The 26,085-nt window shown below is 42.2% G+C and overlaps 3 protein-coding genes and 1 long non-coding RNA gene across 6 annotated transcripts in view; 1 reads left to right on the top strand and 3 right to left on the bottom strand.

Moving 5' to 3' along the window:
• Window positions 1-10,992, bottom strand: part of LOC147246690 (zinc finger protein DPF3-like) — a 20,435-nt gene extending 9,443 nt beyond the window's left edge. For both annotated transcript variants that reach the window (XM_086183263.1, XM_086183264.1), the window contains exons 1-3: window positions 10,908-10,992; window positions 2,142-2,302; window positions 1,825-1,932 (exon numbers count right to left, since the gene is read on the bottom strand). In XM_086183263.1, the coding sequence (XP_086039389.1) occupies window positions 1,825-1,932; window positions 2,142-2,302; window positions 10,908-10,939 (301 nt within the window). In that variant the 5' untranslated portion in view covers window positions 10,940-10,992. The remainder of the gene's footprint in view (window positions 1-1,824; window positions 1,933-2,141; window positions 2,303-10,907) is intronic.
• Window positions 10,993-11,137: 145 nt separating this feature from the next.
• On the top strand, window positions 11,138-12,256 carry LOC147246689 (uncharacterized). Its single transcript, XR_015109709.1, has 3 exons — window positions 11,138-11,211; window positions 11,332-11,541; window positions 11,640-12,256. It is a non-coding gene; the product is annotated as an uncharacterized LOC147246689 (long non-coding RNA).
• Window positions 12,257-12,834: 578 nt separating this feature from the next.
• On the bottom strand, window positions 12,835-21,149 carry LOC147246688 (zinc finger FYVE domain-containing protein 1-like). Of its 2 annotated transcripts, none has more exons than XM_086182117.1 (11): window positions 19,673-21,149; window positions 19,076-19,574; window positions 17,284-17,498; window positions 17,095-17,201; window positions 16,911-17,019; window positions 16,707-16,804; window positions 16,385-16,502; window positions 16,115-16,285; window positions 15,714-15,894; window positions 15,510-15,623; window positions 12,835-13,604 (listed from the first exon to the last, which is right to left on the bottom strand). In XM_086182117.1, exons 1-11 carry the CDS (start codon window positions 20,165-20,167, stop codon window positions 13,372-13,374), a joined length of 2,340 nt encoding a protein of 779 aa, XP_086038243.1. In that variant the 5' UTR covers window positions 20,168-21,149; the 3' UTR covers window positions 12,835-13,371. The 2 variants fall into 2 exon arrangements, with proteins under 2 accessions (XP_086038243.1, XP_086038242.1); XM_086182116.1 differs by having other exon boundaries at window positions 19,070-19,574; window positions 19,673-21,148.
• A 1,176-nt stretch (window positions 21,150-22,325) lies between these two features.
• LOC147246687 (rho-related GTP-binding protein RhoV-like) lies at window positions 22,326-23,992 on the bottom strand. The gene is made up of 3 exons (XM_086182118.1): window positions 22,995-23,992; window positions 22,845-22,903; window positions 22,326-22,769 (listed from the first exon to the last, which is right to left on the bottom strand). Exons 1-3 carry the CDS (start codon window positions 23,158-23,160, stop codon window positions 22,326-22,328), a joined length of 669 nt encoding a protein of 222 aa, XP_086038244.1. The 5' UTR covers window positions 23,161-23,992.
• Between the last annotated feature and the right edge of the window lie 2,093 nt (window positions 23,993-26,085).

Raw genomic sequence — 26,085 nt, 5'->3', positions numbered from 1 at the left:
TTGTTTCAAGGACTGTTTTCTTACTGCCTAAATATGAGACACTGTGACAGCAGTGGGTGCGTCTCTGATGGGACACAGCGAGGGTCCCCTCCATCCGAAGCTTTGTTCAACTTATTTAACATTATAAACAAATATACAACGCGCATTTCTGATCCTGCATTAGTAGAGACACAGTGCACATTTACACATGACGCACAGCAGCATAAGTTAATTGATTGGCCCATTTTAATCTCCTGACATGCCGGCAGGAGGGGTCAGAATCTAATGGCAATTAATGTTCAGACACACACACACACACACACACACACACACACACACACTGTCTGTTTATGTGCTTATGCGACTATGATTATGTGCTCATGAAGCTTTTGTTTGTTTCTTGGTGTATTGTGTTTATGTGTTGTCACCTGCGTGCTACTATGTGGTCATGTCTAAGTGCTGGCCATATACATCGGCTCTTATTTGCTTTAAATTGTGCTCAAGATTATCTGTGTGTTTTCTAATTGAACCTGCCAGCGACTGCACACAGGCAGCAGTGGGTAAAAACTAAATCTGGTACATTTACATGATTGATTTTAGTGCTCATGTTAATTAATGTGCATTTTCCTTTTTTATATAAAATAATTACACACACACACAGTCCAGGCTCATGCGGTTAAAGGCCACCGTCCGCCTGATAACTCCTGCGTTCTCAGATGAACTCTTTATTGTGTGTTGCATTGATGTATTTTTTTTTTCTTGTTCTACTTTTTAAGGGGACTACTTTCAAGGCAGCTTTCCGTAATCTTTAACGTGTTCACACATGCAATATCTTACCTGCACGTGGAAAAGCTAAGAACTACTTATAATATTTAACATCCTGAGATAACTTTTAGACGTATTTATCTTAATCCAAGTTGTTCCCTCTGAGGAAAACTGTTAAATCCTCCAACTTGTCACATCGGCCATTTAAATAATGCCGAGATGCACCTGACTTTCAAAGGAAATGGAAGAAGATGGCACTTTGGTTTACTGCACACTAAGCTGTGGTCAATTTAGAGACCGACTACAATGGTTTTCTGCTGTGCGCCTGAATTTGTTCCCATGTTACATACAATTTAACTGATTTCAAAGCACCCGAATCCTTTAGAACATGTGTTATAGATCATTTAAATTGGGGCTTGTAATGTTTTGGGGTGAGACTTTTGTGTGTCATGCACGCCTTGGGCACAGAATGGACCAGTTACTTGAGCTGAGGATCACTGGCCACAAAACACACACAGACTGCATGGCAGATTGAGAGAAAGGGGGGGGGGGGGGAACAATCAGCAAGCAAGATGGGTGAGGAGAAAATGAGAGAGGGATAATATAGAGGAGAGGGTAAATGTGTTGAGTGAGCCATTTCAAGAGGAAGCCAGTGAAGACCAAACTCTATTCCATAACACTTAATAAATACTGTCTGCAGTGGCCGAACTCAGTCTCGGTGCTCCCAGCAGTGGTAAATCTAATTACGTGTTCTCCTTCTCACAAAACAAGTATACCAGCCAGGGTGAACACAGCCACACTTCATCCTCCAGAAAAATGACTGGCAGCCTGTTCTGCTCAACGCGCCGTCACAGAGTGATATGCTTTTAGCAAGATTATTCCAGATCATCACCAGTAATCACATGAGCTGTGAGAGGTGGGTGTGAGAAGTGTGTGTGTGTGTGTGTGTGTGTGTGTGTGGGGGGGGGGGGGGTAGAGAGATGGTTGAACAGGAGGAGAAATGAAGAGGAGAGAAAGTCAGGAGGAGGAGGTGGATGAGGAGGATGAGGAGGAGGATGATGGAGTTCTGCAGGAACGTACCGAGCTGGAGACCGTAGATACCCAGGCTGGGGTCGGTGGTGGTGTGCAGCCGTCTCTTCTTTCTCCAGCAGCGGGCTGGGTACGTGTACATTTGCCCAGCGGCCACTCCTGAACAACACATTCAAGGAGGTGAAAAGGTGCTCATTGTCTATGCAAATTCATATTTTTTAAATTATTGTTTAAATGATCATTACTTATAACCCTGATCATGAGCTTTCAGTTATAAAGATGCATATGTTGTGTTTTACATGAGCAAAAAATCTGCACAACTAAATGTTTGTGTGTGTGTGTGTGTTTCTGTGTGCGTGTGCGCCCACCAGGGCTGCGGTGGTGGCGTTCCATCCAGATGTAGCAGTTGTTCTGGGCCACGCCGGTTTGTGAGTCCAGGAATGGCAGGCGTACGCTGCGTTCAGCACACAGGCGGGCATTGTAGCTGCGGCACTGCTCAATGGCCTCCTTATAGAATTGGTCGCCCAACCTGCAGGGTGGAGCGTTGGCAGCAGACATTTGAGAGAATAAGTCAACACAAAAGGCGTACAGCTTAAACTACCTATCAGGCATCAGTCTCCTCACAAAAGGTTAACACATCCATGGAATCTCTGATATGCAGATCCGCCTTTTTAACCTGTGTGTTAACGGCTTGTTGCTGGCCCGGCTGATATTCAAGTGCTCCTCTCACCAGCCAGCAGCTTAAGACTCTCACACTTAGTTCCACTTTTCTTAGCACCAGTGAGATTTTGGCTTTCCCTCAGGGGTTTCACTGTTAATATTCAGAGTGAAATGGGGAAGGATATTTCACAGTCAAACCACCCTCAATCGCTGCCACACGCCTGGTATGCTAATTAGCCTACTTAATTAATCTCGGCAGAGTGCCGAGCACAAGGGCAGGTTCTAATTTAACTTTATCAAAGATTGTGGGGGGGGGGGGGGGGGTGTAAAAGCTGGATCTCTCAAATCATAGAAAGGTATTTCATGTGCGATTTCAACCGTCTGTTCTTTTAACACAGGACCAAGAGGGCAAATAACAGCTAGCGGTTGTTCTGGTGTTAACATCTCCACCTACACATTCTACCGTTCCTCCACATGTTTTCAATTACAACATTAGGAGGACGGCCATTTTGAAGTGAAACTAATGAGCTGGCTGCTGCGAGTCGAGCCTGGAATCATTAAGTAGACCTGGGGAGGTGGGAGTCTGATCTGTCCTGCTTTGCCCCTCGTCCTCTATGAGACAACGTCCAGCAGATGAACAGCCGTGTTAGGAATGCTGTCCCGCACAAAGCCCACAAGCTCTGCGGTCCACACAAAGCCACAGTGTCTGAGGCTTCTGGGAAACGAGGGGCTTCGTGTCAGTGTGACTGAGAAGAGTAAACACTAAAAAGTCACAGGTAGAGAGTGAGTCAAGTGTGAGGAGGTGCCAAGGTGTGAGGCAGGGATAGACACAGAGAGAATCAAGTAAACATCAGACACAAAAGGAGTGCAAAAATTGAAGAGTGTGAAATTAAGCTGAAGGCAAATAAAGAGATTGTGACGATGACTGAAGTTTGTTTTTCCCTCCTAAATGTCACACTCAAGCAAAGATAGGATTATTAACTACAATGATGCCACTATCACCACTTCTCTTCAAGTCACACATTGTTTGGCACAGAATATAACACACTCATTTCTGACGTGAGCTGAGACGTTCTCAGGCCTCCAGAAGCATGAGTGACTCAAACAGGGACGAGCCACCGCCGTGCGATGACAGCGCGATCAATGATTGCGTTTACGTTGAACAGACCGGCGAATTTGAAGCAAATTGTTACACTGCAAAAAGACCGATATACATTTCTAATATGGCCGACATCATCGCAGGATTGAGGTTGTAACCACAGAAGAAGAAGAGGCGCCATCGACCAGCGAAATGGAGTGGCCTTCCGCTGGAAAAAATTCTTAATGTTTTATCCAAAAAAAGGTTGTTGTTGTTTTTTTTTTTGCCTTTTCTATCAAGCATTTCTAATGTGATTCTTCACAAACATGTGGAGGGAAACCTGAGTAGTGTCACAATTAGTTTTCATTTATCAGCCACATAACAGAACACAAAAGGCTTTCATCAGTTGAAGTGTTTGTGTTTAAAGAGCTTGATTTAATTGTGCCTGGTTGTTTTTATCCAGTCCCAGCCTTGTAAAGAACAGTGGTACTGTTTCAGAAAGCGCTGCACAAATACTTTTACATAATTGTTATATTGACTTTTACCTTGTTGATAATTTTCAGCAAAAGATAAATATTCATGCAGCAATGGCAGCAGCCAATGTTAATTTAAAGAGGTTGGTTTTTTTTTAAAGGGTTTTGTAGATTTTAGTGTATCAGTTTGCAGTCAAAGACTGTGTGATTTTAGCGCTGTTATATGATAATAAATGAAGATTCATTAGTTTCTGCTGCACATAAGGCAGAATCGATAAGGGAAACAAATAAAAATACTGGTTATCAGCCAATCATTTTGTAAGCCTATAATTTCATCAGTGTATCCCTTCTGTATCTGTTTTAGTGGTGCGAGGGCAGGTACATTTTTAACAACAAAAACAACACACACAAACAGTTATCAGCCGAACTGTCCTAAAAAAAAAATCACTGTGGCTGTAAGATGGTCAGTACTTTTCTTTTAGTGTCTTAGGACATGAAAAAAAATACTCTGCTTTTACTAATAATGCGTCTGATTTTCTTTTTCTCCATGAAATGAACATGAATTACTTCCATAATTGTACTTACAACGACATCTCCTTGCGATGCATAAATATATCCAGAATGACTGACGCAAAAAGTCGCTCTGATGTCAAAAGTCTCCTATTTCTCATATTTAAGGTGAGCACAGAGAAGCCGGCTCCATTTTCAGATGTGAAAACAGTCTTCTCCTCTCAAACTCTGCACGAATATCATTTTGCACGCTCAAACATCGATCTGCAGGAAGCAGAAGGAACGACGTTTCTGACTGAAGGCAAATTTTAAAGATAAATATTTGGCTCTGAAATAAAAAAAATCATACCAACATGCATGGACTGTTTTCATCACATTGCATTCGTAGCATTATGTGGTTTACAAATCCCTCGTCGAGCTCAACCTGTGTGCTTGACTGCCATTCCTCGGTATCAACACAGCTCTGAGGGGACGCAGAATGACATATCAGCTTACTAAAAGCACACCAGCTGTAAATGGTCCCTGAAGTGGTCTCGGCTTCCAAGGGTACGCCACAAGAAAGCAGCACTCTAGAGATTACTCGAGTTGAACAGAGCAAATGAGGACGCTAATCAGTTTCAAGAAGGAAAAAATAAATCATTTTTTTCAGGGGAATGGTGCATGGTGTTGGAGGTTGGGAGGTTGGGGGTTAAGTCTTCTGGTGGGCGCTGGGGGTGCTCTCAATCAGAGCGCTGCCGCCCCGAGCAGCAGGTGCTGTGGCTGAGGTGAGAGATCTTTCTGACACGTGTAATGAGTGACTAGACACACACGTCCAATAAGACAGGAGGAAAGAGACAGCCACACAGTCGGACTTCCATCACTTCAGAGGACGATTACACCGACTTACATTCATTTCCTGGAGTAAAGCCTCGGGTTGGGATGATGTCAAACTATGTACCATGCAGGCAGCAGAGATAACGCTTCCTCCACTTATCCTTTACCATGTCATTGATGAACGAACAATCCTGATCAACAGATGTGATTCATGTTTTCACATCGAGTACGGCTTTTAAGATTTATCTTATTGGAGGTTATTTTTTGGACTGATATTGCTATATGATCAGGAATGTTTATTTTAATGTGATTTCTGTGGAGGTCTACATCAAACAAAGATGTTTTGTCAGTAGGAGATGATGTGTAGGCAGGATGTCTCCACAATATTTAACTTAAAACTGTATTTTGACAGACAATCAGCCTTTAAGCAATTTGTAAATTACAGTACGTCATAATCTGATTGTGATAACATTCTATGTTCACACTCCTCCTGTACAGATGTTAGCTTGGCGTCAACGAAATCATTGCTCAAGTGTTAGTGCTCCTTCTACAAACTTGTGTTATGACATGGAAGTAGTCAAGGCTACTGTGCTTGTGCAGCACTGATATACTAATGTGTAGTTTGCTTCTAATCTACTACTGAGTTCATGGGAATTTAAATCAATACCTCACACAAAAACTTTTGACCTTTACTGTAGCTCACAAAAACATTTTTTTTCCCCTCTTGCTGCATCCCTGCTTTGGGACTCCAGAGTGCAGAAAGAGCCAGCCACATATATTTAGCTTGGGGCTAATGGTGACACATGGCTAACAACAGCGACAGCACAGAGACCTAGATCTTCCCAAAAATGTCGGTTAACACACTCTCCAGTACAGTCCAGGTCTTCTTTATCCAGTCGTACCGGAGAGAAACTCTTAACACCTAAAGTTTGGTGTCACTATGATGAGTGCTGACCTTTGCACACATAAAAAATTAAACTAGCATTTAAAAAAAATACAAACCCTTGTGCTGCACTTTTTTTCAAAAATAACAGTGATTTTTCAAATAAAAAGGAACAGCAAAGGCAGATATCACTATTGCAAACATGCAGCACTAACTTCTAGTTTTATGAGCAGCACATGACTTTTTGGATGGAAGAACAACATGAGGCAACAAACAAGCTCTTAAGCACGAGATTCCACTGGCTAGCAGCAGAAGTTGATAAGAAAGGAACCAAAATTTAGCCAGAACACACCCAGAGAGGCGCTGGAAGGTCTTCAGGTATAATGGCCAGAGTACCACGACAGGAACACGCAGTCATAACTAAAGACATCCTGTGTCCCCACAGTGAGATTACTGCTCCACTTATAGTCAAACTTCCTGCTTTGATCAACTGCATTTAATTGTGAGCACAGCTTTCCTGTGCTGTGGGAGGATTGTTACCAACGTGTTGAGTGCACTCACTTTCAGTTGCACAGTAAATAAAGTGGTTTAGCTAATCTGGCTGAACTGTTAGCTTGTTTACACCCTGTCAGATCATCTGACCACTCGTTTCCTGCCCTGTCAAGACTTTTCTGCACTCATGTCTTGTGCTCACTGATCTCAGCAGTTACTTTCACGAATCCAACACTACTGAGACTTAAATAAGTCAAGTCTGGTAAAGTAAGTGTTTCAGAGCTGCAGTGGTATGCGCTACATACCACCCACCCACCCGCATCTTACAGATGACCCTGTGCATGAGAGAAAGAACCAAAAGCAAATCTTGTGGCCAGTGGGGCCTCCGCTATCAGCATGTTCCTGTCAACGGTTCGCCATGTCACATGGCTGCATCCGTAATGGGAGCAAGTGTCAACTCTCATTTTGCATTTCTGAGTTTGTAGCAGATCAGGTTCTAAGAGCTTCACACCCAGATCCCACCGACTTGCAAAAAAGATCATCTGGATTATAACTTCTACAGCTGGGGCTCAGAAGGTTTCGCAAATTTGCAGGTGCAGTGCTACTTGACAGGAAGCTGCAGCTACCACATAGTGAGGGGGAGGAAGGGGGAGGAAGGAGGAGGAGGAGGAGGAGGGCCTACACAGTGACTGCATCCTGACAACAGTCTCTAATTACACCAATCAGAACAACAGTCAGATGGAGGGCAGGAGTAAACCAGACTACACCTCCACACTGAACAGCAGGCCTGACTCACTCCGAGTCTACTCAACACAACATGGGAGGGGAGCGACGTCAGGAGAGCTGTAGCTGGAAGATGAGTCCAGCCCACAGAAAACTCGAGCTGGGGCTGTAATTTTAATAAGAAGATTTATGAGCTTCTTTATTAATTAAATATTCTAGACTCCATTTTAATCAGATCCTAGAGATTACTGTCCTCCCATGCTGAAATGAGACCTCACACGGGCGGGCACACAGGCGGGCGGGCGGGCGGGCGCAGCGCTCGCATGCTGCTGTAGCTTCATCCGCCACATCTCTCCAACAAAGTCAAAACAGCATTTCATTTCCCTCAAGTGAATCATCTTAATACAAAAAAGGTCAAACTGGTCCACGGGAGCAACATCCAATTAGTGCCAAGTGTGACTAATTATAATCTGACAAACGTGTGAGATGAAGTCAGAAACCCGAGACAGAGGCTAATTATAGTAGATTGAAACACTTCATTAAAAACAGTTTATACTGAGAAGACATTCTGCATTCGAATGCTAACACCACTGTAAGATAAGACACCAACTCAGCAGCAGCAGACACACAGAAGCTCGATGGGACACAAAAGAGAAATTATCCAACAAGATCCCGATGAAACCTAATTTCTATTAATAGGACGTGTTACTAAAATAATAGAAAAGTGACGAGACAATAGTGGCAGCTGCAATGGCGTGTAGCGCTGAGTTCAAACATTGTTTTTATAAAAATTGCAATTCATATTTTTCCAGTTTACTGTTAGTTTTGAAATTCTGATACCCACATTTAGCAACAGCCTTGTTTCACACTTTTAAAACAAACTTCCACAAAAAAAAAAAAAAAAATTGCTTAATCATTCATTGAGGTGGAGATAATGAAGTCTTGGGGTCAATCATGCACTTAGAATGTTCTCTGACGAATGCAAACACAAATATGTGTATGGATATTGTTATCAACTGCAGCCATTTTGATAATAAATGGTCATTTTAGTCTTTTCTCAAGTAGGGATGTCAAACATTGGCAGGTTCCAGACTCTTATATACAAAGATTAAGACAGGAAATGAAAGAGGCTTTTGGCTTTTGGGTTGCTGAATGGATAAAAGAAGCAAATTGAACACGTCAATTTAGGTCCGGGGAAATTATAATGAGCATTTTATAGAGCAAACGCTTCATTAATTAATCAAGACAATGAGCAGAAGATTAAATGATGGTGAAAATTATCATTAGCGGCAGGTATTTGCAATCATTTAGGTTTTATGAGTGTACAGTCACTTTACACTTGAAAAAACAATTTTGGTTTATTCTTTGCTTAATTGGAGAAAGCAAATCCGAGGTTAAAAAAATGCACATAAATATCATGTCATGAATAGAAGTATAGAACTGATGCAGAATTGGATCTATACCAACACCCAACCTGCCTGAAATCTACATGAAGAGATTAAGAGTATCAGATCCTGGCGATATTCACAGATCGGATGTTGGAATGCTGCACTGATCCATGTACTGATCCAGATTCCGGCTCATAGCTTGAACTGGACCCTGATCCCTCAGTACCGTAACATGAGACAGTCTACCCATACATGCGTAGAGTTCACATTCACTGCTTCGGAACAAATATAAATTCAATGTATTTGTGTGTATTTTTGTGTCTTGTAAGAGCTTTATTATTTCCTACAGTGTCATGATGTCAGCTTAGGCACAGCAACAACAACAACAACACTAATGATATTCAAGAAATAAGCTCTGGTATCAGAATCAGCATCGGCGGATTGGTACTGGATCAAAACTGAAATTAAAATTTGAGGGAAATTTTTCAAATTTGGTCCATTGCTTTTCAACTACATGCATTTCAGCGATGCACAGTAACTCTCTTCTTTCTTGCTCATCATCTGTGAGGAGGCAATGCAGTAACTAGATGATAAATAGATGATTTATGGGCTTTTCCAGCACTCTGGACATAACAATTAATGTTACTTTGTCAAACTCACATCATTTACATGTGGTTTTTAGTATGTACTAAATATGAACACGATATAAACTTGTTTTTTGCATAGATAATAGTATAAATATGGGCACACATCTGATATCGCACATCCCTGACAGTTCAAACCTTTGCGATCAACCACTAATCATCAGGTGCGTCTTTGAACTACCCAGGTACATTGAAATGTTACATTAAGCTAACAGTTCTGTCTCGACCACAATCCACGTGGGGGTTGTCGCGCTGAAGGCCTCGGGAGAGATACATGCCCTCTGCAACTAGCCGACGAGCTGTAGCCACCCCGCTTCCCTCCATAATATCACTCACACACCTTGCAATGTATATGCTGAATTATAGATGGCTCCCACACCACCAGTGGGAGAGCTGGCGGTTGGAGCGTACATATGTGTGGGAAAAGAAAAATCTGAAATGATTCTACATGGTCCGCTCTCCTCATGCTAGAGTCCATGGAGGTGCGAGGGTACCTCCATGTAGGAGCAGATGGTTCTCCTGCTTGTGGCCAACACTTCCTCTGTGTCAGAGCATCTCTCTGACAGATGGGCCCAGGATCCTGGACCAAGCTAATCTCCTCCACTCCTCCACTTAAAGGCATAGTGGAGTGTGTCTACCTCCACACTCCCACAGAGCATTAACGAGGCTGTTAATACACCCTGGACGTGCAAATATCATCTAGTATGAATGTAAAATGACATTAAAAGAGGAGGAGTCTTAACTTTCACTCATATATGAAGCAGTAGAACAAAGGAGGAATGGAGAAGAAAAAAAAAAGGTGGAGCATTTCTTTGAAGTGCACATTAGCACTAGTGACAACCTTTTCCCGACTACATTTACTGTCACTTTGCTCGATTTCACCAAGCCAGCATGCACAGACAAAATTAAAAAAAAAAAAAAAATTATAAAGAAAAAAAAAATACAAAATGCCTCCTCCCTTTGCTTGCTTGCTTTACCGGGTCCTGACCACGTCTGCGCTCCGAGGAGCCAAAGTTGACATGTCGACAATTCACACCAACTATAAAGGACTTTCGGAATGTCAGATGATATCCCGCTGCTCTGCCTGACGAAGCACGAAAGAAAATCGGCTTTGAATTATTCGCAGCAGCGGAAAGGCACGTTGTCGACAGTTTTCTAAATAAATTTACAGCCAAGGAAGACGACACTCTCTTGTGTTGGACGCAAAACCGTGAGGAGGAAAAGCTATTCTGGTGCACCGGTCATGTCAGACAGTCTTACGTAAATGTTTAAGACTAAATGTTAAAATCTTGTGAAATAAAAGAACTATACGAGGCTACTTTGCCATGCAAGAAGTGCTCAAAAATGATTAGACAGCTTCATGTGTCGTGTGCACACGGCTGGAAATGACATGCACGCAAAGCCAGTTTTAACACACAAGTTAGCAACTAAGTAATTTATCACAAATGCTATAATGTCCAAATTACTTACGCTTTTAGTGGATTCTGAATGACAGCCGCCATTTTGCTACGATGTAATGCAATATCGGCGTCTTGCAGTTCTGAGGGAAACCTATGGAAACTGACCAATCAGAGTTCGGGATGAATTCGTAGACCAATACATTTGCAGCATACGCGAATGGGGCGTGGTCTTCTGGGGTAAACTGTCAAAATAATTTTAAAGGGTTTTCCCTTGTATTTATATTGTACACAAGTGAAATACAGCACTTTTAAAGAGACCCCCACATGTGCTCGGATAGAGAAATACACTGTTTGACGTGTTAAGACCAGACAATGTAAGTAGCACAGAATGTCAACATGGAAGCTTGTGTTTAATTATTTATTAAAATAATTATAAATCATTTATCATCATCGATAAGCACTAAGGAAATAATTTTCCCTCACTTTATGTGAAGCTGCAGTGTTGGAGAGAAATGGCAGCGAGGCGTGCACATCTATCCCTCCCACATAAGAGAACAGTAAGTGGTTTGACACGAGGAGATTTAAACACACAAACACATGAAAGACATGGAGGCCATTCCAGATTATCATTTGACAGACAGGAGCATTTATAACTTTAATCTTATGCAAATCTTCCACCATTTTGACAAGAATCCACATATAAGGTATCAGTTATTCCTGCATGATTTGGAACAAAGAAATTTTCATGGGAGAGCACCCAAAGCTGGACGTCACATGTATTTTTTTATTTTTTATTTTATAGGCCACAAAGGGTGTTTGAGGCAAAAGATTACACAAATTACCATGGGAATGAACTCCTGCACAAGCAAGCTGAAATGATGTATTTCTTATTCTAACCTGTGCAATATTACCATCTCAGGGGAGGGTGTGTGTGTGTGATGCAACATTCAGACAGACAAATCTATTTTGAGACAAGGCAGACACAAGTATTCCCAGACAACTAAAAAGTTCCACACTAGGAGCAAAGAAAGAATTAACTTTATCTACAACGCACTCAAAAGACCTTATTTTCCTCATTTTTAAAAATAAAATACAAGCGTATCTGTTGAAGGCATAGCCTTGTGCTTTGTACATGTTACAGTCTCGTTACCGACACAAAACTAGTAATGATGCATGACACACATTCGGAAATGTTAGCCGAAGCTCGGTCGCTAAACATGACTCCATATTTGTCACTGCATTTCAACATCTGTTTACTGGGTAATGCTGACAGACTGAAAGTAAAGAGAAATGGTGACTCACATACAACCACTAAGAGGAATATAAATAATCGTACAGTACAGATGTCAAAATGGGAAGAAAAAAAACCCAGAATAAAAAAAAAAAGATAATAAAACATCATTCGATTACGGATAAAAACGAGCTGAGAAAAGCTGAGGCAGAATTTAAATGTGTTTTCAGGATCTTGTCAGTCAGCGCCTACAGGCACCTGGAGGCGTGAATATAATATGTAAAACTGGTTTGGAGACAAACTTGAGTATTCTGTAATTCTGAAAAAGAAAACAAAAATCCATGCAAAGAAATAAAGCAGACATTAAAAATTCAGAAAACTAAGAAAGTATGTGTCCAGATAACTCATTCAAACATGAAGTTCATACAAATTACACATGTATACAACAATGCTGCTTGCTAAAGTGAGCTCATGGAGACCCCCGTCTTAACAAGGATCTCTCACAGTCATGCATGCCAAGAGTGCTAATAGTGTTCTCTTATCTCCAATACATAAATAATTTTCAACATTTCAAATGTACACTCCTCTAACATATTTCTATGTCTTCATACAACCACAAATTACATGGTAAAATATAAATATTATACCAGCACAGACACAGTGACCTGAATGATTTTTGGCACACCAGATATCCAAAATCTGGACCTCCTGCTAATTTCACCTCAGTCTGGGACAGATTGATGATCGACTGGATATCTGTTTGATTTTTGTTTTTTTTTTGGCCATGATAAGCGACAGCCTATAACAGCTGAAAAAGGCTTAGTGCAAAAAACTAAAATGTTGCAACACAGCATGCAATGTAACCTGCATTTATACCTGCACACAAATAAAATATCTCCTGGCCATTATACATATGACATCAGAGATCCATGATGACAGTTGCTGAAATCTAATCACACCAACCCCCCCTCAACTAACTAGCATTCTTTAAATCATACATTTTTTTTAATATTTTCTGATAGTAGAAAAATAGCTCGACAGCCCTATTTAACGTGAAATCAGGGATTTGTGTCAACAAGAGTCAAAATATTCATTTTGAATAATCAGAGTGGAATTGCAGTTTTCACTCAGTCAAGTAACTCAAATATTCTGGCTGTTCTACAAAGGCCACAGGAACTCTGAAATCCCAAATCTGCTAGAAGTCTTTCCACAGATACAAGACGGAACCTTTCGAGAGGTATAGAAGTGACAGACTGCACGCTGAGTGAGTGGTTCTTTCTGGCGTACGAAGGGAGGTTCCCTGTTAAAGTTCTCCAGGTTTCTGGTTGCAGCTGGTGCACACGCGTACAGGGTGGTCCCAGCCCCGCGATGGAACCGCCCGACGCTCCGGGGAGCAGTCGTCGCACACTCCTTGGCCACAGGCGCGACAGTGATGCTTGGACAGCTTGGCAGTGAACTCACGCTGGCAGTTGTGGCAGGACAGGATGTCCTGATCAGGCACCCAGTATGCAGGACGGGCTGCGTCTTTCACAAGACCTAAAGACAACAACAGATTTAAATACACGTCAGAGGTTTGCCATTACTACACGCAGTCATTCTATATTTACTGTGTTTTCAGCTCAAATAAATACATGCCATGTGCCAGTGTACAGACAAGCACTGCCTTTATGGATTCCCTTCCACAGTGCAGCCCTACAAGCACCATCAGTCAGTATTAACAAGCGACAAGAGATTATTTGTTTATTTCAACTTTCTTTCTTTTCTTTTTTTTTTTTTTTGGCTTCACATAGTTCCCCAACTGAACTGGGACTGGACTGTTGCCAAGCAACCAGCACGGAGACCTGCAAGACAAACGGCCGGTTTACTCCCAGAGTAGACGGTATACATCGGAAGTGGTCTCTGTTACTGTCCTGGGCTACACACTGTGGAGCTGTTGCACCAAGTGGAATTCTGCTCAGGTAGATTTTTCTGGAGAGGAATGTTGTCTTTGGGGAGTGAGGAAAATGGCTTCTTCTTTGTTTTTGTTTCTTCTTCAAAAGCCCTGATGAAACTCTGCCCTTCTCCTTTGGTAAGCCTTGTTTGGATTGAGTGTTGCAGAATATCTAAAGCTGCCCAGGTCTTCAGGTGACATCAGTAGGGGTGAAGTTCCCTTGTCCTCTTTGTCACTTTCACAGTGCCTTTGAAATCATTATTCTCTGATAGGAACTGTGGGTCTTGCATTAAATCCAATGTGTGGCCAACAGGAGGTTCGTTGTCATAACTATTCAAACCTGCCAGGAGCTTTGCTGCAGCTGATGCTGTAGATCTGTCTTTTAGACAGCGGTCCAGATAGAGTCATAAAACAACCGCAAGACTGCATTTAGTTCTTAATGGACTGAATGTCCCAGTCTGAAAGCAGGTTCATGCCGTTTACCTTACAGCTTCCTTTGTGCTCTCCTCTAACTTATTACAGTCAGTTTCCTTCAATTCATTCTTCTCTGACAACCAGTCAAATGTTATTAGTGGAACTGTTTTCATTTGTTTGTTACAATCTTAGAAAGAAAGGCTGATGACATTAACGGTTATTAGAAGAGGAAAGACATAGGTTTTACACTATGGTAGATTTTCAATGCCTGATCTACCACTTGCTTTAACAGAAGTAAATGTACAAGGTTACTCTGCTATAGCTTCAGTAATGGAAGCCTGTCCCTGCCATTGTTCTAAGTATCCACTGAAATAAGTCAACTAATTGTGATGTGACTAAAACAGATGTGAAGGGAGATTTTTACAGCGATGTTTTCATCAACGCAACCTTGGAGTTTAAAAAAAAAAAGGCATTTAGTAGCCTTATATAACAGCATAATATACAGTATAATGATTTAAGCACATATGCTTTGGTTTAGAAGTCAACTATGATTTAAAAAAATAGGTGACGATGTCTGGTATGAATGCGATCCTTCTAACTAAAATAACATCCGTTTCTCCATGCAGCAAACCAGTTTGATTGACAGGGAAACAAGCTATTTCATATCACAGAGTATTAAACTGAAGAAACAAGACCTCCTGCTTGTTGATTTCAGTCACTCATCCGAGTTCCTCTATGATACATCGACAGTAGAAAAACATGTTTAACAAGGCTTGAGAGTTAAATAGCTCCTGTTATGGATATCAATTGATAATTGTTTTTCTCAATAAAGCTTTGACTTTTTTACCAGACTTACACTGAGTAAGCAGAGACTGTTGATCTTTGGTTACTGTATTACAACTAGTCCATTAAGATATCCCACAATGCTTTGCTGGCTTGACCTCTGTGCTACATTCGAGATTCACACGAGAAGCAGAATCACCTGCTTTTTTTTTTTCTTAATGCAAATAAAGATGTCTTCATACCCTAACATTTAATGCGTCATTTATTGTTGTTACATAATGATCCTCTTCACGTTTGCTTTGGGCAACACTCACCAAGTGGGATGTCAATAGCAGTGACTACCACCCCTATGGTGTTGGTCACCGCCTCCCCAACCTTTCTAGCGAGAGTTCCACCTTCTTCCTCTTCAAGCTCGGCCTCAAGTAGCTCTGCAAGACAAAACTTCGGCTGTAGTCACTGCAGTAACAACTTCATAACACACGGATGCACACAGAGGATGATATTTAAGATGTGAATACCTGCGTATGAAGTTCTCTGCTCAAAACAGACATCACATACTCTGACAGGGCCGAGACCCCAGCCTCTCTCAGGAACAGGTGCAGCTTTGGAAGAGCAGCCATCACAGAAGCCCTCTCCACAGGCACGGCAGTGATGCTTGGTATCGTTGTCCTGGAAGACTGCGTGACACTTATGGCACACCTTATATGAGAGAGAGAGAAAGAGAGAGAGAGAGAAACCTTCATTGTAATTGACCAGAAGCTAGAGTGGAGGAGAAAAATACTGGAGTCTATCAAGGATTTATCTTGTGACCTGGAGACACAGATTGTGTAACAGGCAGTGTAAACATCCCGCTGGACATGAAAGTGTTGACTTGGCTGTTGGTGGCGGGTGGCAGAGGGTGGGGCTGTGTGTCACTCACCAAGATGAGGGAGTTAGGTTTCCAGTAGGCTGGGGCGATCTGATCTGTCAGCCAAGAGGTGACGGCTTTGGCAGGCTTGACACTGAGCTCTGACACAGACTGGGCCACCAAGTTGACTCCATCCAGAAGACGTTGGGCTGCATTGCTATTGTCCTTTAAAAAGCCACTCGACTGCACAAAGCAGATAGAGTATTTTATTCAACCACATAATAAGTCTTGTAATTAAAAGTCTGTATGAAATAATTAGACTGTAAAGAGTGTTGATCTTACCCCTGGCCATACATGCTGGATCTCAGTACGAACTACTGTGTCCACAGGGTCCTGGTTCCCGTACCAATACTGGCGGCTCCTATAGATCACTCCACAGTTGGGGCATTCAATAACATACCTGAACACACACACACGTGCAAATAATCAGTGAATAAAATAAATGTGTGGTCTTAATTGACGATAAGAATTGAGGATTTAAATTCCTGTAAAACTGGTTATAGGCCAGAGTCTGGGAGAGCAGGGCTAAAATTAGGTTGTGAAGGTAACCCAAACCTAACTAAGCCAAGCCCGTCTACTTATGACCCCGTAAGTCATCACTCACCCTGACCAGGCGTATTTTGCGAGGCCCATCCATGGAGAGTCTGACGAAGCAGAAGTCTTTGGGACAACCACCACTTCTTTCCCTCCTTCATAGCAAGCCTGGAGTGATTCAGCACAAAATGATTTGACGGTTTGACTCCTATCAGACATGAACAAACTGTAAAAAAAGCATAGTTCAAGGGATGACTTCCATCTCCGTGCTCACCTTACAGGTGTAAATACGATTATCATACAGAGCAGAGTAGCGACAACGGTGCTTCGCCTCGTGGCTAACTCCTTCTCCTAGATGGTTCATGCTGTTCTTGCAGCCAGAGCTGAGATTAAAATAATGAGTCAGAACTGAGTCCGAGTTGATGATAATGCATCATTTAGTCCTAGACGGTACTGACCCGCAACTGAGGCACAAACTGGAGCAGGTGAAATACTCATCAGGAAAGAAGCAGCTGTGAGCAACCAGCTCATCTCCAATCTCCCCATTGAAGCGCTCACTTAATGCCTGAAGGCAAATTAAGAGCAGAAACAACCGTCATAACATCAAATACTTCTTTACGAAGGTGGTTGATTACTAGCCTCCCTACCAGCAGAGCTTTAAAGATGACCACAGGGGTGCGAGGGGAACGGGTGGCGTTGTTATCCAGAAGCTGCTCCAGTTTATTCTGCAGGCCACGGAAGTCAGTAGGGGGACTTAGGGTCTGTGTCCCCAAATACTGAACAGAGCTGAAGGCTTCTGGGAAACGAGAAAGCTTCCTAAAGCGCTCCAGCAGCAGACGATCTACCGAATCAGGTGACTTGTCTAGAACACAGAGGAAAAAGATATAAAACAGATTATAATCTAAATATACGGTATAATCCATCAGCACAGGCCTATCAAGAATCACCTCTGACATCTGAGTGACCTTTATGACATATGGAAGCAAAATACTATCAACAGGCTTCCAAACGCATCACAAATTTTAGCCAAGTTGTAAAATAATCTGCAAAATAAAATGTGAAATTCTTCAGCCAGTAATCGAGCTTTGAACGGCTGAAGAGTGTTTTTGGTTCTCATATATGTCAAGTCACCCTCGGCTCAGAATAAAGTCTCTTTGTGTCCTTCTGGAAATTCTTGTTCCATTTATAACATGGTTGTAAATGAAGGAGGTTCTTATTCTGTGTGTGAGCTCACAAAATCTAATCCCTGTCAGTTTTATTAAAATGGCTAGAGAGCATAAAATCCTGGTTGTGTTCACTATGTTTGACCTTATTCAGAATTGTTGTTTCTATCTCCCATTAAGTGCGCTGACTTCTTTTCTTTAAAAAAAAAAAAAAAATCAAATAAATTCAGCTAAGGAGAGCAAAAGGTTTTTTTTTTCAAAAAAGATGGATTTGTTATGTTATTTGACCAATAAATTCATTCAATTTTTTCTAATGTGAAATGCACAGAAATGGCGTCAAGCACCAGACATCAGTCTATAAAGCAGGATATAATAATGTAACAATATATTCTCTCCTACCTGTTAAAAGCTCGTATCAACACTGATCATTCAACCACATTTCAGACGCGCTGTTGTCGCCCTTTAAGACTGTGATTTGTTTCCATATACAATTCTCTATAGAACGATAAAAAAATTTGCAGAAACTTACTTGAATCAGGCTTTTTTTTTTTCCTTTTTTTTTTTTTATGCCAGAGCCCAGACTTTTTCAATTACACTTTTTCGGGGGCTGTCTTTATTTTTAGCAGGAATTTATGATTAAGAGAAACGATACGCATCACAGGTATGACTCAAACCTTACAACGTTGTGCCTTTGCTGCCTTTATTTTAACCGTTACAGGCACGTCAGACTTTTTCCGCTGTAGAAACCGATAAACACGCGTGTGATGATCATTGTGAAGGCTCAGCGTTCTAAAACCTAGTCAAGCTGGTCTTTGTACAGCAGAAATTAACAAAATGAAGAGAACCCAGTTTATGAAAGCCCACTGATGGAGTGCTACAGAATACATGGGAAGCCTTAGCTGTACCATGAAGTACGTCTATAATAAATAGGTGTGGTCATTCAAGGGCCAACACAGGACTCATTTATATCCTCTTCGACCTCACTGACTGACACAGAATGCAGAAAGTTTTCTTTTCACTCTGAAAAAAAAAGAGCGGTATTTGCACATTATTAAAGTTGCTGGAACGCCGATAGCTACTTGCACTCTGGAAGGAATCGGCGCAGAGAAACACCGTAGGCTAACGTGTGTCTAACCTTTAATTGTCTCCGATGCTCAACTCTTTGTTTACTTTACAGCTATGCCGTCTCATCACTCACAGCCAGACACACACATTTAGGGTGAGGCTTATGTCATAAAGGATATGCATATCCAGTCAATGAGAACCAGACCTGTACCGAGCAGCTTGGTGTGGACTGTCTCATGGAAGATGACCACAGCAGGGCCCAGGGTGGACAGCGGGACGTCCAGACCACAGCGAGCCGTGGTGGCCTTCAGTTCCTTAGTGAAATGCTTCAAGTAAGCTTCAGAGGCGTCCCCAAGGAATTTGAAGAGGTCGTCATGGAGACGGTCTGCGTGGGTGCGGTAGATAATGAGGTCAGAGATGGCGAGCACCTTGAGCAAAAGACGGGTTCTCTGGCCCTGTTTGGAACTGTTCCCGAGCAGCCCCTCTGTGTCGATGACCACTACGTTATGAAAGGGGTCAAACGCTGCCCACACACCGACTGTGCAGGACTCTTGTGTGGGAGACGTCTTGAACACCTCCCTACCCATGAAGAAGGTGTGGTTCAAGGTGTGTGATTTGCCCTCTCCAGTGTTACCAAAGATGGACACCACCTTCAGCAGCTGGTCAGGTTCGCAGGTCAGGTTCTTGACAAATACAGCTTCATCTTTTATCTAAGAGAGCACAGGAAGCGTTCACGAGGAAGATTCATTCATCAAAGGAGTAAACTAAAAAATCGTCACCAATAAAGTGTCACTTTTGCACAACTTACCTGCATTTCCTCATTCTCATCCACCAGGAGAAAACTGGATATATTCTCCAGGAGTTTTGCTCGCTGAGATTTGGTCTCATCAGCTATTTGAGCAGCAGCGGGCGGGACAGGACTGATCTCAGCAGGTTTCGACGGCGGAGGATATGATGTGAGCTGGTGTTTCTTCTTATTGCCGCCACTGTGGGTACGTTTCTGACAGTCTTGACACAGGTTCACTTTACAGTTCTGGCATCGGACCACGGACCTGTGGCGTTTGCCATTGTCACCTCCTTTACAGTTGTCACAGTAAGGGACATGCCCTGGACTTATTTGAACCCGCTCATGGTTCTTGAGTCGCTCCTGGCTGTGGAGCTCTAACTCACAACGAACACACTGTAGGGATTTACAATCATCACACTCAAATGCAGCTTCCTCCGAGCCTCCACAGGCGTAACTCTCTTGACATATCAAACTAGTATTTACTCCCTTTTCTGAAGATGAGCCATGCCCACTCATCGTTTCTTATCAGATAAACTTAAATATAGAGCAGTGCTTTGTGGAACAGCTTTCAAACAGTCAGCAACAGCAATTTCCAAATTCACTTGATGAAAAATAAACAACTTAATAATACTGACACAGAAAATACTGAATAAATTTAAGGATAAAATCAACTTAAAATAGCTGCATTGTGACAGGCTGGTGACTCAGACTGTTAAAACAAATTCAGTTTCAACAATATGTAACAAATTTGTTTAAAAAAAAACCCCCAAAACAATTAGAACAGGTTTAGCTTAGCTAGTGCTTGCTAACTGAGGCGAGTAAAAAGAAATGTCGTCCACTTGAGTTACCTGATATGTTCTTGCACCAGCCGTTAGCTTGTTTGTACTTCAAACACTAGCTGCAGCAATACATAGTGAACACTTTACGTTAGCAGACAGAAATCTTACATAACACACAGAACAAATATGCAGGTCGCCGGTACCAACCAAGACAATGAACTCTCCCTGAAATGATGAATGTGCAAATGTTGATGCTAACAACAGGCTAACTAGCAAACTGGCCCTCAACAGTTCGCTGGCTAAGACGGTGGCTAATCTGACAACCAAATAGGAATGCTTAGCGTTTATATAGCTATTTCTCAAGAACAGTGTCACCTTTTTTTCCCCCCCTAAGGAAAACCCCGTTATTGGTGAGACAGCAACTGTTCACAGGCGTCCAAACAAGCGGCTAGCTTCCAGTCTGTCAACTGCGATGTGGAGTTAACATATCATCAAAAACAACAAGCAATCGATGTTGAAAGCCCGGGGCTTCCACGGACACTAGTTCTTTAAAAGCGGGAGGGAAAATCCTCTCGGCTCTGTTTAAAAAGTCTTGAAAAGTGTTTCCGTGTTTTAAATCCTCCCGAGCAGTGTCATTGTTTTTGTTCTTCAGCCCCCCTCCCTGGCAGATTTCTCTAGCTACGCTATTTTGTTGCCAGGTCAGATCAGCTGATCAGATTATTTTCAGTCACAGGGTCAGAGGAGGGTGAGTGCAGTTGCATGACGGGATATGCAGTTTTACAGGAGAAACGAGCTGTTAGGTTGTTTTGGTTTTTGGTTTTTTTCAGAGCAGCAGCCAATATATTTCCATCATGTGCTCCAGAACAGCGGTGGAGAGAATCTATAATTACTTCAGTATGAATTTTTTAAACGCTGGTATCCCACAGGAGTTGGCTAGTTCTATTTTGCAGCGCCACCAAGAAATGTTTTTTTTTTTTTTTTTTTTAGTAGACGATCGAATGAGCCAATATTTAAAGTAAATTCAAAATATATTTTTCTTGTTTCGTCTCTCCAAGCCTCTCACAAATTGATCTGCTTCTCCTGTTTATAAAAAAAAAAAAAACCCACAAATGCATAAAACTCCACTCTCGGTAGCTAACTCACTCGCACTGATGCTCCAGGAGTTATAATCTCATGACGCCATGCATGTATGAAATAAGAAAAAAGGATCATAAAATTCTTTGATTTTTCTGTAATACTTAGGACAATTGTGATTTTCTTGCAGGGCTTTTAATTTTTACACTGACGTATTGGTACATTTAGGCTCCTGCAGCAGCAGCAGCAGCAGCAGAGCTTAGTGTCGTCCCGCCACATTGAAGAATGCATCATAACTCATGTTGTTTGAGCCTGTTACCTGCAAGTAACATGCTCAATGTGAAAATCTGAATGAGTAAATCAGATGGTTTATGGCAAACGATAAAATATTCATCCCTGACCTTCATTTCATTGAAGCCAGACAAGGCAGGCAGTTTAAGAGTGATGGCTAGAAACATGCCTCAGCATAAGCTTTTCTAACAGGGGACGGATTAAACGGCCTTTGTCTTGTAAAGTAGCACTTCAAAGTGTCAGTGGGTGACCATTTGTTCCAAATAGCACTTTGTGTTTTCCCTCCATTTCTTTGTTGACAGTATCTCCCACTTCAGAGTCTTCAAACTGAATATTCCCCTCTTAAACCAATAACAATGGTACACCATAGAAATTAAATTTGTGAATCGCTGTAATGCATTTATTACTTAGACGCACACTCATAAAAAAGAAGAACATGGACAACAATGATAGCAACAAACACAACAAAAGGCAAGATAAAGAGCACAGTATGTGGACATGGATTGCTGTGTATCTGATATCAAATCCAGTCACATTAACATAAAGATTTTCCTCCATCCACAGTCACAAAAAGCTTTCAAGCGTTTGATCAAGTTCAGCTTTTTGGATGTTGTGTGCTTTTTCTGCATGGCAGCAGAAATAGCACAGTCAAACACATCTTTGAGGTTGTGCTGCGTCAGAGCTGAACACTCCACATAGTTAAAAGCTTGGATCCTACGTGCCAGCCGCTTGGCCTGGCTGGAGTGCACTGGCCTGGCGCGCCGCTGGTCCAGATGAATGAGGATGTCCACGTTATGGCGGAGGTCTGACTGAGTTCCAACCAGAACAATGGGAGAGGTTGGGTTGCTGGCACAGATCTGCGGGATCCATTTGGAGGTGATATTGTCGAAGGAGGCAGGGTTGACGAGGCTGAAGCAGAGGATGAAGACGTCCACATGGGCATAGCACAGAGAGCGAAGGTGGCCGAACTCCTCCTGGTGAAAATCAAACATGCAGAGCTGAGCATGGGCCGATGGTTCCTTCAAGAAATCCTTTAAAGTGACGTTTACCTGTCCAGCAGTGTCTATCAGTTTCAGACGAGTTTGAATTCCATTCACATGAACCAAACCTGCAAGGACATGAGGATGTTTTAATGCTGGGTTGAGCAGCTGTTGACTTTGAAAAAAAAAACAACAACAACAACAACAACTTTGACTCACCGGTAAAAACATCAAAAGCTGTCTGCCTGTAGTCGCTGTTGTATCCATTGAAGATGTAGCTGATGATCATGCTGGTCTTCCCCACTGCTCCATCACCCACCAGCATGCAGCTCAGCTCCTCTCTCTGCCTGTTGGGCTTCTCATACCTGGGACAAGACTGTTCCATCCTCTTCTTTTATACTAGTGCTCCATCGTCCCATCAGTGTTAAACAACATTACTGTACAAGATGTCTCCTTCCCCAGAGGCCCGTTGGTGCCAGCAGAGGAAGAGGGACACCTCGGTTTGAAAGAACAAAGGCGCCCAATCGGATGAGGGACCCCCCCATCTCTCTCTCCCTGTTTCCGTCTGATGGACATTTACATAGACACTCCCACGGGGGATTGACCACTGTAAAGGTCAGATGAGTTGACAAAAAGTGCTGCAGTAATCTGACCACTACTCTCTCCTACGTTCAAATCTTCCAAGTGACTCCGGGAAAAAACGTGGATTTACAGGAAGGATTAATGACACAAAAAACATACATTTGAATACATTAACAAATCCATTAAGCGTTTTTTTTTAAATAAAAAAGCATTGTTATCTTTAAGGTGCAACTTTTTTTCCCCAAGGGTTTCTGTCTTTATTTTCTCCTCAGATCAGACGGTACCGTTCTGTAACTCCGCAGCCTACAGTACGAGCTGTCAACCGTGCAATGTAATACTGATTCTGGCCCATAGAGGGAGGTGTTGCTCTTGCATCAAATCCTGAATCTTGGCGTCCAGTTTTAGGTCTCCATTGTCCGTTTCCCATTCAATCAAGTTAGTGACAGTAAAGACAGACACAGAATGAACGTTTTAAAATGTGAGGAAGAGAATACTTTAATTGCATTATTACATTATTAATTTCAGTGTTTTTCTGGACAACTTTCAGGTTTGATGCACTGTTAACTAAGAATATTTGATTTTTCTGCACCTTTGTTATATTCTTTATCTGCTCAATCAATTGTCTGGGGGCTTCACTCTCCCATGTAAAGACCAAAGGGCACACCTGGGGGGGGGGGGGGGGGGGGGTAGCCATTGTTAAACTGTCACCGGTTGCAGTTCATAGGAAAAATGTGATGCACCATGTTTCATCCTGTCTTTTTCAGGGTGACTGGGTTCATAATTACACCTCTAATAGTAATGGGCTTATTGAAAATAAAAACTGATTAATTTCCTGTTTATATAAATTCATGATTATATTACAGTCATACATGCTGGTGTTCATAGGGCAGAGCTTTTCCTTTCTTTTTAAGAAGCTGTTTATTCATGTATTTGGCCCTTTCTCTTTAAAATGTGTAACTAATACCTCTGCTGTTGGCTTAAAGAGGGCTTAAGGACAGACATGCACTGCCTGTGACTCATGCTGCCACCACCTACTTCCTTTTCACCTGCCACTCATGAGCCTGACTGAGAGTGTACGCAAGTGCATGAAAAGTTCATGCTGTCTGCCTGTATTCCATCTCGCACACTGGAGAAACCCTGATCAGGTTCACAACTTGCCATGTGTTGCCTCATTTGCATTTGCCAGCTGTGTACATTGGCCACAAAAAAAATACTGTCATTTTCTTCCTTTTTGAAGATAAAAGATGAAGCCTTCAGAGCATCATCACACAGCTTTTCTTCACCTGGGCCCTGATGTAAGGTCCAGTCATGATAAAGGCAACCAGAGGGTGCTTGGAGAATCCAAACCTTCACCAAGGTGAGCAGAACCATAACGTAAAACCGTCAGTAATGAGTCAGTCCTCGCGTCCCTTTGCACATTGGAGTTTTTGACTGTTCTATAGAGCAAGAGGGCGGTGAAACCTGACAACATTTGGATTTTTCATGAAGGAGCAGACTACCGCATACACTGTGATGCAAATATAAACTCCTGTATCCACTAGGTAGTGCTATAACCTAAATTCAGCTAGTAGATGTCTTCAGGTTTGTGCAGGGGTCCACTTCCATCAATGTCATGTTCTATGGCCAAACATAAAAATGACAGTAACAATAATGTGGTGTTTCTGATCAAATCTGACATAGATGTATAGCTGACCCTCAAGGAGGAAGAGAGCATCAAAAAAATAATCCTCTTGCAACTGGGTGGCACAATGACTAATCCGCTCCAAAATATAATGGCTACTTCTTTGGTCCATGCAACCCCCCGGCACCAAATTTGGTGAAAATCGGCCACATAGTTTTTGCATAACATTGCTTAAATGCAGGCAAATGCCACCAAAAACATGAACTCCTTGGTCGAGGTATAAATAGAAACAATTCAATTCCATATCTATAATTAATTAAACTTATTACTGTTGTGATATTGTCTTGAGGACTGAGATTTGAGTGTTCCACACTATCCGCTGTAGCGCAGAAGAATTGTGCAGGAATTGTTCGATGTGGTTTTATAGAGCGGGAAATGTTGGGGGTGAAAATTCAGCTTTAAACAAAGTGTTGTTTCTTATCTGTCTGAGCCTGCAGGAAACTCTGCGAGCATTGTGTTGTAAGGTCTCTGCTTCCTGTTTGCCCTCACTCCTTCTCCTCTCCCTTTCTCTCCCCCATTTTTCCCACCACCTGCGGTGCGAGTGATAGAGTTGATTCCCCGTGGTAAGAACGACAACATCTGTTCCCCCTGACACATTTCACGTTGCCAGCTCAGGCTCCCATGCTGCCCCTCTTACAGCTGTGTCTCACAATGCTGTTCCTTCATTCAAGGTAAATGTCAAACACAGGAAACAGGCTTTAATTATCTCCACAAGCAAAATATTCCTTTTTCCGGTTGCTGGAACTTTTTTTTTTTTTTCAATCATCCCAGATCAAGCGATGATTTGTTCTACAAACGCACATAAAAGCTTCACGCAAACCGATTGCAAAAGTACAAAAGAGTATGTACCTTAACTTGTGCAGCAGATGTCAGCAGCGCACTGATGGCTGGAACCACGGCTCAGAGCCACTGGGATGGATGTCTGGTACTGTAAACATGTTTTCTGTCTACATTCTCACGCATGGTTATTAGTTGCTTTACACAGACACACAGAAACATATCCTGACATAGATTTAGAGGGGCTTAGTGAGGATGTGTGCTACTTAA

Source organism: Aulostomus chinensis, chromosome 17 (genome assembly GCF_037954235.1).
Source record: "Aulostomus chinensis isolate RoL2024-O1b breed Wild chromosome 17, RoL_Achi_v1.0, whole genome shotgun sequence".
Classification (NCBI taxonomy): Eukaryota; Metazoa; Chordata; class Actinopteri; order Syngnathiformes; family Aulostomidae; genus Aulostomus; species Aulostomus chinensis.
Note: the sequence above shows the minus strand (reverse complement) of the source record. Positions and strands in the feature narration are given on the sequence as shown.

Excerpts from the sequence above, each read along its gene's own strand:
- LOC147246688 (XM_086182116.1), bottom strand. The coding sequence starts at position 20,167 with ATGAGTGGGCATGGCTCATCTTCAGAAAAGGGAGTAAATACTAGTTTG. Across the intron at positions 15,624-15,713 it reads GCAGAGAACTTCATACGCAG|AGCTACTTGAGGCCGAGCTT; the intron begins GTATTCACATCT and ends TTTGTCTTGCAG. Across the intron at positions 13,605-15,509 it reads TGCTATTGACATCCCACTTG|GTCTTGTGAAAGACGCAGCC; the intron begins GTGAGTGTTGCC and ends TGTTGTCTTTAG.
- LOC147246687 (XM_086182118.1), bottom strand. The coding sequence starts at position 23,160 with ATGGAACAGTCTTGTCCCAGGTATGAGAAGCCCAACAGGCAGAGAGAG. Across the intron at positions 22,904-22,994 it reads AGCTTTTGATGTTTTTACCG|GTTTGGTTCATGTGAATGGA; the intron begins GTGAGTCAAAGT and ends ATGTCCTTGCAG. Across the intron at positions 22,770-22,844 it reads TGATAGACACTGCTGGACAG|GAGGAGTTCGGCCACCTTCG; the intron begins GTAAACGTCACT and ends GATTTTCACCAG.